Genomic DNA, 16219 nt, shown 5'->3' with positions numbered 1-16219 from the left:
TGTAAGCATGTTATTTGTCAATAGATATATAGTTAAACAAAAGTCACAGGACTGGATGAGATCTTTAGGAAACAAGTATAGATAAAGAAGAGAAGAGATCCAGATGTGAGGACTGATTCTGAATTGTTTAATGTTTAAAGTTCAGGAAGATGAGGGGGATTAAAAAGGGAGAGGGAGATAAAGAATAGTAAGCAAGGGTTTTAAGAAATAACAAGTCCCGCTAGCTGGTTGAGTAAGAGGAAGGCTGAGAAATGACCACTCGATTTATTATTATAGAAGTCACTTATGATCTTGACAGAAAAATAACAAGGTTGGTGTGGTGAACAGTGAACACAGCCTTACTTAGGAGGGACCAAGAGAGAACAGAAAAATTGGAGACAGGAAGCAGAAATAACTTTTTCAAGAACTTTTGTTGTAAAAGAGAGAGTGGTAACTTAGTGTTTGCTGAAGGGAATGTAGGTCCAAAGGTGACATTTAAAAAAAAAAAAATTAGAAGAAATAACACAATTTTTGTTTCTCATGGGAACCAACTAATAGAAAGAGCAGAATCGATGATGCAAGTGAGAGGATAATTGTGGGTGTGATGTCCTTTTGCCCTTGAGCGTGTGGGAGGGTTGGGATTCAGGCACAGTGGGAGATTGGTTGGTTTTAGAGAGCAAAATAGATGCTTCAGCCATTGTAGCAGGACAAAGTGCTTTGTATGTGAATACAGATGCAAATATGTGATCAAGTCAATGAGGAGAAAGTGTGACGTTCTCCTGTGATTACTTCTAAATTTTCAGTGAAATAAGAGGATTATCAATTGACAGTGGGGAGGGGGAGGAGATCTAGAGATCTGAGATGAGAATGTCAAATAATTATCTAGGATAATAGCTATTGAATGTTTTTGACAGCAACATAGAATAAGAACTATCACTATCCAGGATGTAAATACATGAACACACACACACATACACACACACACACACACACACACAAACTAAGAATTCAGGAGACAATATTCTTACTTCACTTACTTTCACTTCAATTCTATTTTGTTAACAAAAGGTGAATAATAACTCACTAAATAATTTCATGACCCACTAATAGGTTGCAATATGCAGTTTGAAAGACACTCAACTAGAAGAGCTGAAGAGGAGATTTTCTGCAGAAATGTAATAGCATCCCTGTGCAGCAAATAAACTAGCTTAAGTATAGAATGTATAGTGAGATCGATCAGCATAATCAAAAGCAAATCATTAGGCACTGCCCCACCCCAATTATTCCTCCTATTGTGATTCCTATTATTTTTCAAGTCCTCTATTCTCTGGTAACACAGATTTGAGCTCTATTAATTTTCTTCTTTTACCCCATTTCTGAATTCTCTTCATTGAATCATTTGCAAAATTAAGAAGATTCTACCTCTAAGCTCTCACCAACATTTCCTTGTTTCTGTATCCATTGGTTTCACCATGGTTCAGGACCTTTTTGCTTTCTTTTTGTTTATATTTTTATTTTACTTATTATGATAATAATTGGTACCCATGATAAGAGATTTATTTTAAAAAGAACAAGTAGCTTAAGAAAATAAATATCAAACACAATATCACTAAGAGATTATCTAGCTACATTTGTTGGTATATATACTTCCATTTTATATGCATATATTTTATATAATTTTCCCTGGAATTCTATATATATGCAATTATATAATGTAACCCTGTCTCGTAATAAGCTTATTTGTAAGATAACACATTGTGAATTTCTGTCCACATCATTATGTTTAATAAAATCATATTTAATAGCTGCAGAGAGCTCCCATGCATGCCATTTTAATTTAAGCCATTTTGTTGAGTTTGTGCAGTCGTGTGTGTGTGTATCTCTCAGATCTGGTACTGCAGGGTGTACAATTTCCCAAGGACCCCAGCTGCCGTGCTCTAAAATCCATTCATCTCTTAGTTTGTTGCAAGGCTGCACTTCCCGTGGGTCACTCCCAGTCAATAACTGAATGCTGGAAATGTACTTAAGCAGGCCCATTTGGACACTTACGATTCCTCTGACGAGCGATTTTGGCTGGAGGTCTCCCAGACAGCCTTGCAGAAATTTCTGGAGAACTGCGAACCACTTTCCTTTCTTCCTTCCCTCAGAATCAGATTCACACGGAGTCTGAAGGCTCTCCCTGCTTCTCCCAGCTCTTTTCCCATTTTCTCTCAATGTCCTTTCTTTTTTTCCCCTAATAAATTTCTTGTACACTTAATCCCATCTTGGCATCTGTTTCTCAGAGGACCCAAACTAACACCAACATTGAGGTTGTTTTCAGACTTTTATTCTGTACAACTACACTTCTGATTGCTCAACACCCAAGCATAGCATTCTTCTGTTGGAAGCCCTTCGAAGCATTGCCACTGCTCACCAAATTGAACCTAACCCTTCCTTCTCACCTCCATAGTTGTGCTCTAGCCCATCTTTCCAAACACCACCCAGCACTCTTAGTCTAGGCGAAGGCCCACTGGCCAAATATTCTCCTATTCACTTTATTGTACCTCCTCCCCTCCTCCCCAAGAAAACATCTGCCCAGCTGATGCCTCCTTCATTCTGGATCCCTTCTTGAATTTTCCATCCCAGTATTCTTTCCACTCCATTTTAAAGGCCACAGGAAGGTGTTTTCTGCAGTGTATTCACTCTTTTTGGTATATTAAAATGGAGTCTGTATAGTCTTTTATCAGACATATCTGTATAGTTATATTATCATTGTTAAAACACACACACAAAAAGCTAGCTGAGATTGGGTTTGTTTGGGAAACACTGAGCTAAACAAAAAATGATCCAAGATTTTTTGTTTGGTTTTTGTTTTTAATTTTAAGACTTCCCAGAGCCCTTAGAATGCTAACATACATTGTGACTTTCCAAGACCAACACTGATACCTTTTGTAGCTTCTCTTGAATTTATTTGATCACAAAATCCTTCAAACACAGATCACAGATTTGAGAAATCTGGAACTGGAAATAGTTGCCAGTATATTGGGCACGTTTTCAAGAGTCTGTAGTAAGATAATCCTTCAAAAACAGATCACAAATTTGTTATAGAATTTTGTATGTATGATTTTTACAGTATTATATATTCTTCATCTTGTTATAGTTCTTTGCATATTTATCTTACACATTTTCCCACTTTAACATAAGGTCTTGAAAATAACAGGCATTTGTTGAGTTAAATATCATGGAATTTTAGTGAAGGGTCATGGTCTGGAACGATGTTTGGTAACCAGAGAAATTTAGTTTGCATCTATTTCAGTAGCTTTTTTTTGCAGTCTTTTTTATACCATCTCATCCTGGGCTGGGAAAATTATCTTGATGCTGGGCAAAAAGCCATTGTTAACATGGGGCTACATACATATTCTCTACAAATCACTTTATTGGGACATTGTACCAGAAGAATGTAAAAGGAAAGGAGGAACAATTGGTATAAAACTATGGTTTGAACCACAGATCTCTGAACACTGTCCGTAAAATAAGCCGAGGAAGCAGCTGCCTCTGGGCCCTGGCACACCCTGGGCGGTGGAGAAGGCAGCCTATGGGTTAGTTCTGATTGTTTTCATTTCCAAGGGTATGTCTGTCAAAAAGGTACTCTGCCAGGCCAGAATCCGGGGCTCCCATCTTAACCAAGTTGTGCACGTGGTCACCTAGTTGTTTGATAGACTTCACCTGCTCATTCAGATAGTGGGTTTCCAGGAAATCGCACAAATGGGGGTCACCTTTGTCTGAGGCCAGAGTGTGCAATTCCAGCAACGACTGGTTCACATTCTTTTCCAAGAGCAGAGCGCACTCCATGGCATTCAGCCCGCTTTTCCAGTCGTCCTGGTCCGGTTTCTTGATGTCCTGTAGGCAGATCTGTCCTCCCCGCTGGTTCTGCAGCCTCATCAGCTTCTCCGCGTGCTCGGTCTCCTCCCGGGACAGTCGAAGGAAATATCTGGCGAAGTTGTGCAAGGCCACGTCATCTCGGGAGAAGTAATAGGCCATAGACAAGTACACGTAGGACGCACAGAGCTCCAGGTTGATCTGGCGGTTGATGGCGGCCTCGGAGTCCGGGTGGAAGTTCTGGCGCACCCTGGAGGGGGCGCCGGCTGGCCCTGCTGGTCCCCGCGAGGAGGCGGCTGCGGCCAGCAGGCGGCCGGGGGCGGCGGGCGGGGAGCCCCAGGGCCGCCTGGGGACCCATCGCGGCGGGAGCGCGAAGCCATGGCGCGCCCTGCGCAGGGACACCAACGAAGTGCTGATGTGCTTGGAGAGGAACAAGAAACAGGGCAGCATGGCCCCTTCTCTTTAGAAGTGGGGAAACTGAGGCCAGGCCGGCTCAGCGCGCCGGGGCGTAAGATCTGAATCAGAATGCAGCTTTAGGTGACGGCGACTGCGTCACACGCCCCTTTCAGAGACACCGAATTCCAGGCGGAGGGAGGCTGGGGGCGCGCGCCAGTCGCGGTTGGGAAAAGGCAGATGACAGTTACAAACATTGCACCTGTCGTCGCCGAAAGTCTTTTGCTCTTGGGCGTTTGTAATTTACTGTTTCACATAAGTTAAAAGTACTGTCAAAAGCTAGACGCTGCAAAAGAAAGGATAGAGCCAAGCCACACTTGCCCGCCCTCTCTGACCTTTTTCTGTCCAAGGACCAAGGGATGGGAGAGGCAAGGCAGTGAAATAGGGAAAAACAAAAGTCACCACCAATTCATCTGAGAGTAAATAAAGGTCTACACCCAAAGAGGATGTTTATAAATTGACTTTCGGGTTACTTTAACAAATTTAAGTATGGAAATAGTTGCCAGTATATTGGGCAGATTTTCAAGAGTCTGTAGTAAGATAATGCTTTCTTTTAAAAGGACATATTTTTAGATACAAAATTTATCTTCATTGTAAAAAATCAGATATATAAAATGTAGGAAGAATATATAAACTAGCTCTAAACTTGTTACTTTGATGTAGATACATATCTATGATGTAGATTCATATTTTTAAAAGGACAATTAAAAAAATTTAAAATAGCCTTTGGTTTTAAAAGAATATATATAACTGTTGTAGTGTATTGAGAAAATGATAATTAACTCACAGAAGAAAATTCAAGACATTCCTAATCCTTCCTCTACCCAGAGAGAACCATTGTTAAAATGTTGATGTTAATTCTCACAGATTAAAATAACATGAAAAAATAGATATCACAGATGCACCAAAGTCAATATACACACTTTTAACAGCTTATAGAGGTATAATTGACATAAAATAAACTGTAGATACTTAAAGTGTACAACTTGCTAGAGTTTGACATATATATATAATATATATATATACACATCTTGAAATCATCACCAAAATTGAGATAATGAACATATTCATCACCTCTCAAAGTCTCCTCATGCCCCTTTGTATTTTGTAATACCTCTTTTCTGCCTCTCTCTGCTTTACCTCATCCCAGGCATCCACTGATCTGCTTTTCTTCACTGAATAGATTAGTTTGCATTTTCTAGGATGTCATGTAAATGGAATCAGTATGTATACCTTTTTGCCTGATTTCTTTCATTCAGCATAATTAGAGATCCATTCAAAATTGTAGTGTGTATCAATAGTTTTCATTGCTGAGTAGTATCCCATTGCTGAGGACATACCACCGTTTGTTTATCCTTTTACCCACTGATGAACATTTTGATTGTTTACAGTTTTGGGCTATTAAAATAATGCTGTTATGGACGTTCCTGTACAAGTCTTTGTGTGGTTATATGCTCTCTTTACTCTTGGGTAAATACTTTGTGTGGAAAGGCTGGATCATATATGACACATGAATGTTTAACTTTTTAAGGAAATTCAAATTGTTTTTCAAAGTGGTTGTACCATTTTACATTCCAGCCAGCAGTGTGTGAGAGTTCAAGTTCCTTCACATCCTTGCTAACACTTGCTGTTGTCATTTTTAAAATTTTTATTTTATTGTATTTATTTTTAAATTTTTGTTGGAGTGTAGTTGATTTACAACGTTGTGTTAGTTTCAGTTGTCATTTAATTTTAAAGTTTAAATTTTAGCCATTCTAGTAGGTGTATTTTTAATTTGCATTTCCATAATAATTAATGATGCTGAGTATATTTTCACATACTTCTTTGCCAACCGTATGTCTTAGGTGAAGTGTATGTTCAAACCTTTTCCTCATTTATTTATTGGGTCATTTTTTTCTTATGGTTGTTTAATTTCTTATGATTAATATCTGGGTCTTTGATATTAATACTGCTTTTGTTCAGGTCTTTATATTATCTGTATGTTACCTTCTCTATATTACTTTCTTATATTTCTGTGCACAAGTCAAATTACCTTTCTAGGTCAGTTTCCTCAGTTGTAAATTTAGGATCCTACTTACCACTAGTGAGTGGCTGAAAAGATTAAATGAGAGAATGTATGCAGAGGACTTATCACAGTGCTTGACACAGAATAAGCACTCAAAATATTCTTTCATAGTTTTTATTGGATAATTTCGATTTCATTATTCAAAATCAATATATTATTGAGCAAGCAATGATGTTTATTATTACATTTGGCAAGACTTCCATATCTTATAAAGAATGCTGACGTGTATTATATTGTTGCTATCATGTATAGGTAGTGAGGTAGAAATTCTTTTATTATATGAACATATCAAACTTGTAGCTTTGTAGTAAGCTCCCTGGTTTCAAATGAGCTTCGTAAAGTGTACCATACATAAAGATGGATACCTCAGATCTAGTTGCCCTCAAACTCTGCTAGTAGAATGTGATTGATGTTCACCGAGTGATTTCTCACTAATTTTTGCTTCTCTAGACCCATTTCTGCTTTTATTTTCCTCAAACTTTTTCTACTCCTAAAATGTAGTGCCCTAAAGAGAGGTTATGAAAATGATTCTTTAGAGTAGTTTTAAATGCCAACTGCTGCTACTAGTGTTTTAGGAGAAATGATGCTCTTCATATAAATGCTTATCCCCAAGGTAATAAAAAGCATAGATATAAAACAAATACATGAGATGTAATGCAAAACAGTGCCATAAAATAAAATGCACATTTAAATATCCCATGTTAACTTGTCAAAAATGTTTCTTTTTCCCATTACAAAGTTTGTCATATATTTTGTTAGACTTTGAAAATGTGAGGATCTGGTAGGTGTTATTTGTATCTTATGGGCATTTTGATTTCTAGTATTCACAGTAAAACTAATGTCGTTCTACTAAAAATACGAACCTAGACCTTCGCCTACCACTCTTCACAGATCATTTCTTCCTCAGTTTTAATGGCTTCTTCTATTCCTTGTAAGTCTTATATAACCTCATTCAGAGTTCATCACTAGTTTTTGTTGTTGTTGGCAAAGACTTTGTTTATATTGAGAGTATACCATATCATAATTATAATCATTATTGTAGTTATAATTCCTTATATATAACTGTGTGTATGTGTCCTTAAGGGCAGAACTATCGTCTTATTCATTTTAGAATCCCCAGGCCTAGCACAATGCTTGACTATTTTTAAGAAGCACAAATAAATCCTTTCAGGTGCCAAAATAGAAGTGGATAGAAATTCTTATTTCATATAACATACCAGCTGGGCCTAATGCACTTTAATAAAGTATATTAATAGATGGCTTCACTTCAAATTATTTGAGTCTGTCCAGAAAACCTCTGTACTTTGATTTCAGTCTCCAAATAAATAAAAGTATCCACTCATTTCTTCTTTATAGATATATTGGTTAAATTATTTATTTTATATGCTAAAATGCTTTGCCAGTTGGAAATTAAAAACTCTATGAATGTGGATTGACTGTCATGTTTTAATTTACGTAATATATGGATCAAATTTTATCATATTATTTTCTTTAAAGCATTTGGTTATAAATACTAAATATATATATTTTTTAAAAATTTATTTATTTTTATTTTTGGCTGCATTGTGTCTTCATTGCTGCGTGTGGGCTTTCTCCAGTTGCGAAGAGCAGGGGCTACTCTTGGTTGTGGTGCGTGGGCTTCTCATTGCGGTGGCTTCTCTTGTTGCGGAGCACGGGCTCTAGGTGCGTGGGCCTCAGTAGCCATGGCTTGCGGGCTCTAGAGCGCAGGCTCAGCAGTTGTGGCACACGGGCCTAGTTGCTCCGCGGCATGTGGAATCTTCCCAGACCAGGGCTCAAACCCGTGTCCCCTGCATTGGCAGGCAGACTCTCAACCACTGTGCCACCAAGGAAGCCCAATACTAAATATTTTTTTAAAATTACCTACCTTGGAAAATATTTAAACAACACCCTACATTTTTGCATAAAATAGATGGGAATAGAATCATAATGAGGGAAAGAAAAGATGAAAAATAACTCCACCCTCATTTGTTTTTACAATGAAGGTATTTTTTTCTCCTTTTCTCATTTCTTTTTATTCTCACTTTTACATTCAAACAAGGTTAGTCACATAAGCAACTCTTCATTTTCACTACTGATCCTGGCCCTTTCTAAAATTGCTTTGCTATGAGACACCTGTAATGTGACAAAGCCAGAGCGGAGAGAAGTCCATTGATCCCTAAGGATTATGTACTTGCTGTTAGTAGAGTATTTGAGGGTTTTGAATAGAGAACAATAGAGGAATTTGTCTGAAAAAAGAAAAGGTATCCTATATGTATTGCTATTCTGTGTATTATCACTAGGAAATCTCTCAAAATTCCAAAGGGAGTGGTTGGACTCAGCTGTGGAGCCCTTTCTGGCCTCACCCTGGGATCCAGTCAAAACTGGGAAACCTTCTGGGTCATCTGATAAATGAGCCAGAACTAAACTCTCAAGTGCAGTTCATGCTGCCTCTGAAACTGGAAGAGGTCTAGCAAACTGTTTTATTCATTCATTTTATTCATCTAGGGTCAGAGGTGCAAGGTGAGGTAGCTCTTACTTTACCTTGCATGAAGTGTCTGGCAAGCCTCAAACTTTTAGACTCCTAAAACTACACCAGTATTCCAGCCACTGGTTGGAATACTTCCACCTTCTTACCTGAGTATCCAGAGTCCTTCTTTGCTCACCAGATCTGATTAGCTTAGTGTCATCATTCTAACATGATGTCCTGTGGAATGTTCAGATGAGCCAGCTGTCTTTGGACTTACTGTGACAGAGAGCAGGCAATTTAGCATATCTCTGGAGCAAAGAATGGGAACACACACTGCTGCCTGTCCTAGGTGAATGTGAACTACCTCAGATGCTCCTTCCTGATGGATATTGAAAATAATATATACACTAAGCTCAAAAGTCACATACCATGAACTAGAGGCTTAGTCGGTCTGTTTTAGTAAAGATACCATACCTAGAACAACAACTTCAGTTGGGGCTACTGCTTGGGTAAGTACACTATGCTCCATTTTGATTCATTTGGTTTTTGCAGAGACTAGTTTGGTGACTTAAATGGTGGTATATAGTAGGGACCATTACCCTTGCCTCATTTAAGTCTTTGGGGATGGCCCTGATCTCTGCCATTCTACCCAGGGTGTGGTGCTCATCGGTTTTAAGAACTGTGATGGATGGGGGCTTCTGGATGGGGGCTTCTTCTCAGCCTTTCTGTCAGTTCTTATTCCATGAGTCAAGGAATCAATGTGAAGATCCTGGGACCTGCTAAGTTTGTCCATTCCAATTATGCATTCAGGAACTGAGATGATAACAGCTGGATACGTCCATGGATACATTGGACCCAAAGTGAGATAATCCTGGGCCAGAACTTTTGCCGTATGAATTCCATATGCCCTTACTGTAAATAGTGGAGCCATGATGGTGCTTTGGGCCGCTGGATAGCAGCATGAGTCAGATTCTGTATCCAAGAGCTCTTAGTATTTTTTCTTCAGTGTATGATTACCCAAGCGAATGTCCATAGGACCCTTTGGGAAAGAAAGAGGGAATTTAAAGTGTATACACTTGCCATGCATTTGAAGAGTCCTTCAAGAAGACACAGCTATTCCTTCAATTGATGGGTCACAGTGTGAGAACTGGTTCTTGTCTGGAAAATGGACAACTGATTATAACTTTCCATCAGGGCAGCTGACGTCATTCATTCTGGACTTCTTTTTATTATATCATCCATATCAAATTGACTCTTCATTCATCTTGTCCCTGGTAAGACCATGGTCAAGAGGCATTACACATATGTCCCTGAAGGTCAATGTCCCCACTTGCCATTTGATCTTGGTGCTATTATAATAAGTAAGTTAACTTTGTTTCTGGTGGTTTTGTGCTGTTTTCTGGGTTTGTTATTCTGGAATCCTTTCGTATCCATTGATACTAGGGAACCCGGTACTTTATCTGCACCTTTTCTAGCCAGTCCTGGCCTATGCTGCTGAGCTTCTGGTTAATGGTGGTGACTGCCTCACCATCACATTCTTCTTTGTCTTCTGTAAACAGTGAATGACACCAGCTGGTGGAGTCTTGGATCTTATATAACAGATTCAATCCAGCATGCTCACTTTCTGAGCCTTTCCTCATTTAGAATTCTGCATTCGCCATTCTGCATAGGTGGTTCTGCTCTTTCCACCTCATTTAACGTGGACTACCAGTATTTTCAAACTCCAAAGAGCCATCCCAGTAGTGTATTAATACTGGTTCTAAGGTCTATTGTCAGGAAATTAAATCCTGAGTGTCCCCACATCAATAAAACTCTACCTCACTCAATCTTATATTCCAACCTCCACTATCCTATGGTCCAACACCCCCAGAATCCATTCCTAAGCCACGCTGTCCCTGTTCATGCCAGTATTTAATAACCAAGTTTTGTCACTCCTTCTAAGTATAATCCCTCTATTCCTTAACAGGGCCAGCATTTTCCTACTTAGGCCATGCTGAGATAAGAGCTTAATTATTGATGTAAAGGTGAAAGAGTTGAATAGTATTCCCTTAAAATTCATGTCCACCCAGAATCTGTGAATGCGACCTTATTTGGACATAGGGTTTTTGCAGATATAATCAAGTTAAAATGAGATCATGCTGGATTTCAGTGTGCTTTATTTCAGTGACTGGTGTCCTTAAAAGAAAAGGGCAATTTAAAATTAACACATAGACACACAAGGGAGAAAGCCATGCAAAGTCAGAGGAGGAGATTAGAGTGAAAGATTCATTGGCTAAAGAATGCCAAGGATTACTGGAGACTGCCACAAGCTGTAAGAGATATGGAAGGATTGTTCTTTAGCATCTTCAGAGACAGAGAGTATGGCCCTGCCAATATGTTTTGAACTCCTAGAATCCAGAACTATGACAGAGTTAAGTCTCAGTCCTTCTCTATCAGGGCCCTGATTTTGGTGAAGGCTGCAAATTCAGGCTTCATTGAAATTCTCCCAATTTTATAATCAAGTCCTGTGTCTTGTCTATAGCTCAGGCTACTCTCAGACTCTAGGATAGGGATTTGCAAACTTTTTCTATAAAGGGCCGATATACTCCAGTCATTATGAACTTCTTTTTAGACCCTGGAATTTACCCTTTGTTCCTTTCCCGCAGGCTTCTGCGTGCTGTGTCCACTACCTGGAACACTGTTCTACCCAGAAGTAATCAGAGAGGGTTTGTGGGCAGAGGGTTAACAAAATCTACTCCACTTCTGCATGAGATTATGACTGCTGGTTAGTCTAGTTCTGTTAAGATGTGGACTGTATGTCTAGGCAATCTTGCTTGTGGAAAAATTACCCCTGATTGGCAAATTAACATTGAGCTTTCCTGAGTGTGGTGACTCTTGTTCCTGGGAATGCCCTTAGTGGACTTGCTACAAGAGATATTGGCTCCTCTGGGACATGAGGCTTTTTAGTCAGGTTATCTTCCATACTCATTTTATGGGGATCTTGAGAGGAAGCTTGGTATTTTCTTCCAGGAAGCTGTGGTTCTTATCCTATGTCCTCCTGGGTGGCATGGCACTAGTCTTGTAAGTACAAATGTTTAGTTGAACCCAAGAAGGCCCCTTGGCGGTTGCTATAGGGAATTAAAAAATTTACATGGATTTATCTTCTGACAAGCCCCTTGCTGCTATTGCTTTCCCATAGCTATGCAACTATGTCTACCACTCCTCCTTTTGCATCTGTGTCTTCTGGCTCATTTCCACTGTCTTTTTTTTTTTTTTTTAAATCACATTTTAATGGTTCTTAGAAGCCTTCAGGGAGTCCCCAACTCTTTCTACCTACCCTGTTGTGAGAGTGAATTATAATTATCTATTTAGGGTTTTCTTTTTACCCCACTAAATTGAAAAATTCTGATTGTTAGGGGAATGTCCATCTTTTTCACTCCTATGTAGCTAGTGTTTAGGATGCACTCAATAATACTGTCAATAAAATGAATTAGGGACTAAAATTTCCTCAAGTCTCCAAACTCTCCTGGTTCCAAATAATACTTAAGGAACAAAGTTGAGGGGAGTTATAATTTGTTTAATAGTTTAGTTGTAGTTCATTTAATAGCTTATTTTTTGTCAAGCTACACTACTAGTAGAGGCCAGTGAATAATTACTAATTTTGAGTCTTATATTCTTAAAGGTTGAATAAAGAGTCATGTTCAGTTCAACTGACTTGATTGGATTCAGTTCCAAATAAATATACGTGTTGACCAACTGATGCGGGAATAGTAAGAAGCACATGATATGGTTAGAGTAAAAGAGACTTGGATTTTAGGGCCTCTGTGGATTCAAGATAAAGTGGCAGAGCCACATTCAGTCATTGAAGGTCAACTGTATTAGCATCTCAAACCAAGTGCAGGAGGATTGTGACTGCTTTGTAAAGAAGGTCAGATTTGACTATGATCTTACAAGAGGATGGGAAATCTATGCAGAAAAAACATCATGGGAAGCTCCCAAAGGTGAGAGGATAGAATTTCATTTGGAGCAGAAAGAATGTAGACAAAACTTCTGTGGTGTTTGGTTGCAATATGGACAGTGTGTATATTGTACCTTAGGAGAGAATTGATTTAAATTGGATCAAAGTTTTGAATCTTCTACCTCTAAAAAATTTAATGATTGACTCATATCCTTTCTTACTGTAGTATGGTGCAGTTTGAAATCTTATGAAATAATAAAGTCCGTAAAACATACATGTGCTGACCTTTATATATGCTTGGAGTAACTATTTTAAGTGCTAGAACCCTGGGATGCCACTTCCACCAAAGATGTGGTTTGCCATTGTTACTTAAGTTATATCACACAGGTTTCTTACAGTTAATGGCTTAGACACCGATGATGATTTATGACAGTAAGTGTATTCTTTTTAAGTTCTTGTGCTCTCTCAATATTAGCTCAGGAATATGTTTGAAAGTATTATTTTCTTTATGAAAGGAACTGGACACCACGTATTTTGTGTCATAAAATTTTTTTGATAATGATTATTTACTTCTGCTATGCTGAATAATTTTATAATTTAAAACAGGATATAGTGATACAGCATTTACGCATAAGCTCTAAACCTTCTCCAATGATTATAATGAGAAAAGTGGTAGTCACTGATTAGCTGTATGTGGTAAGCCCTATGCAAATTATTCTAAGTACTTTCTCTCTCTGTATCTTCACAAAAACACTGTAGTAGGAATCAGTACGTCCATTTTGACTGTTCACAAATTACAGAGAATATATGCACATTTATCCGCATTTTTATACAATCTGAAGGAATTTAGGAAAAAAAGTTTCTAATAATTCCATTTTCAATCAAAATAGAAGGAATATTTTAAAAGTTGAATAGTACGGCAATGCTATCTGTTTTTTTTGTTCGTTTGTTTGTTTGTTTTGCGGTACGCGGACCTCTCACTGTTGTGGCCTCTCCTGTCGCGGAGCAACAGGCTCCGGACGCGCAGGCTCAGCGGCCATGGCTCACGGGCCCAGCCGCTCCGCAGCATGTGGGATCTTCCCGGACCATGGCACGAACCCGTGTTGCCTGTATCGGCAGGCGGACTCTCAGCCACTGCGCCACCAGGGAAGCCCCAATGCTACCTTTATTGACATGATTTATAGTAGAGAATTTTAGAATCAGAAAGGACCACAGAATTTGTCTATTTCATTTATCTTATTTTATGAATGAAGAAGCTGCGTGCTACAGAGTACTGGCGCAGAGTGACAAATCTGGATAGCAACAGGCTTGCCTTAAGACAATATTCTTTCAAGTATACTGCACTCACCTAATACATGCTGTATTTTCTCAATAATGCTGTAAAATCATGAGATGTTAGTGCTCACTCAGTGACAGTGGAGTGTGGCTTTCCTTTCTATCAAACAGAATAAAGCATTGCTTTTCAGTAAAGAGTTGTCTATCACCAGAACCTCCTAACCTGAAGATTTAGATGGCTGTGGAGAATCTATTTCTGTAGGGAAAAGTGAAATGGCCATTCAATTGTATCTGTTCAGATTGTTTACAAAGGTCAGTGTAGTCAACCACTAATACCATTTAGTAACCACCATATTTTAGAGTGTTATATGAATCCTGTGAGAATCTACAAATAAATCCTGGTCTCAAGAATCTCACAAGACTTTTGATTTAGCAATCCTATTTTGAGAAATTTATTATATGGAAAAAATGTGGTACATAGTGAGTACATAAAGACATATGTTAACTTAATTGCAGGGTTACACATAAAACTAAAACTAAAACTGTCTTTCAGTGGAGCACTGAGAAGTCATAGGAGAGTCATACAATGGAACATCATACAGCCCTTTAATAGAATAAAGTAGTTCTCTTTGTGTTAATATGGAGAGGTATTCATAAGATATTTTCAATGGAACGATCAATATATATTTGTGTGTGTGTGTGTGTGTATACAATTCTATCTTTGGAGGAAAAAAAGTGTATATGTAAGTGTAAAATATTAGTAGAAAATTAAGATAGAATAGGTATGAGAAAGATTATGAACAACTGTGCTTGCTGGAAGGGGGAATGAGAAGTTGTGGTAATCTAGAATATAGATGCTAGATGATTGCCCTAGAATCTAGTGCTATTGTATGATCATAGGTATTGCAGTGGCTTTGATTTTAATCACATTTTTAAAATGTTATTCATATTTTGTCAGCATATATTACCAGAGATATTTTCTATTACTCTTATTATAATTTGTCCACCTAAATATGACTTATAGTTAAGAGAGTACAGGTTTTACTAACATCATTTTTTTCTGGGTTGAAAATAATATCAATACAAATTTCAGTTCAATAACCTTTACAATAATTTCTTGTTGCCTTTGAACATGAATACATTTCTGTCCAAAAATCTGAAATGTATTTTAATAAATGAGTTTTGTGGTTCATTTAATTATAAGCCTAAAGCTAAGTTGTGTATTTATCTTCATGATATAGAAAAATGGTGTTATCAAACTTCTCACTCACTGAATTGATGACATGCAGTCATGCATGCCTACTGGAAAAACACTAACCAAAATAAATGAAATGTGGAGATATTTTAGAATAGTGTATGCAGGACACTTTTGAGACCGCCCCTTTTCACCCAGTAATTGTTTCCATAACTGTAGAGATTAGTCATTTTTACCCAGCTGATTAAAAGAAAAAATCTCACTTTCTCTATTTTACTCTGCATAAAGTAGGATTTTATTGCTTTGCATTTAGTAAGTACTCATAATGTACATGGCATTCATAGCTTAGGTCTCTGTTCATTTGTAATCCAACCCAGAAAATAGATGGCTGGGACAAGCATGCTATAAAGGTACTCTACCTTTCTTTTTTTCTCTAGCAGATGAAAGAGGTCCCTGGTATAAAATCAATCACAAAGCTTGCTGGAATTTCATTGCTGTGGAATTCATAGCTATTCACATTTTTTGACTTTTGGATTCTCCTGACTATGCTCCCTGATCTCCGGATTGACCTCAAAATCTTCTAGACTTTAATCTTCTCAGCTTAATTGTTTGGATTGCAGGGGTGGCATTAAGTTGGAATGTTTTCTGGGGGTCTGTGTTGCTCCTCAATACATTCTAAGTCCCACCACCTGGAAGACGACTGCCATGTATGATTGATTGTGCAGTATATGTTCTGTGGACAAGAGGGTATAACTGAGGGGTCTATAGGTGGCCAAAATCCTGCATGGGTGTCCTGCTTAGCTTGTGTCCCTTGAAGAAAAGGGTGCTTATTGTACAACAGCATTGTTCATGTGTCAATCTGAGCCAACTGGGGTTCCCATTTGGGCATTAAAAGATGAGGGGTTCCCATGTTTTAATTTGTACAAAGGCACTGTATGGCTTAGCAGGAGTCCTGACTTGGAAGAATTTTAATTTTGATCCACCTTTTAA

General features: G+C 38.2%; 1 protein-coding gene across 1 annotated transcript; it reads right to left on the bottom strand.

Moving 5' to 3' along the window:
* Window positions 1–3558: 3558 nt before the first annotated feature.
* Window positions 3559–4287, bottom strand: FTMT (ferritin mitochondrial). Its single transcript, XM_065874631.1, has one exon. The coding sequence runs from the start codon at window positions 4285–4287 to the stop codon at window positions 3559–3561; it is 729 nt and encodes a 242-aa protein (XP_065730703.1).
* Window positions 4288–16219: the final 11932 nt, after the last annotated feature.

This window comes from Phocoena phocoena, chromosome 3 (assembly GCF_963924675.1).
Source record: "Phocoena phocoena chromosome 3, mPhoPho1.1, whole genome shotgun sequence".
Taxonomy (NCBI): Eukaryota; Metazoa; Chordata; class Mammalia; order Artiodactyla; family Phocoenidae; genus Phocoena; species Phocoena phocoena.
The sequence above is the reverse complement of the archived record's forward strand: the minus strand, read 5'-3'. Positions and strand labels throughout refer to the sequence as shown.

Bases quoted from the DNA above. Each gene is read 5' to 3' on its own strand.
- FTMT (XM_065874631.1), bottom strand. From the start codon at position 4,287: ATGCTGCCCTGTTTCTTGTTCCTCTCCAAGCACATCAGCACTTCGTTG.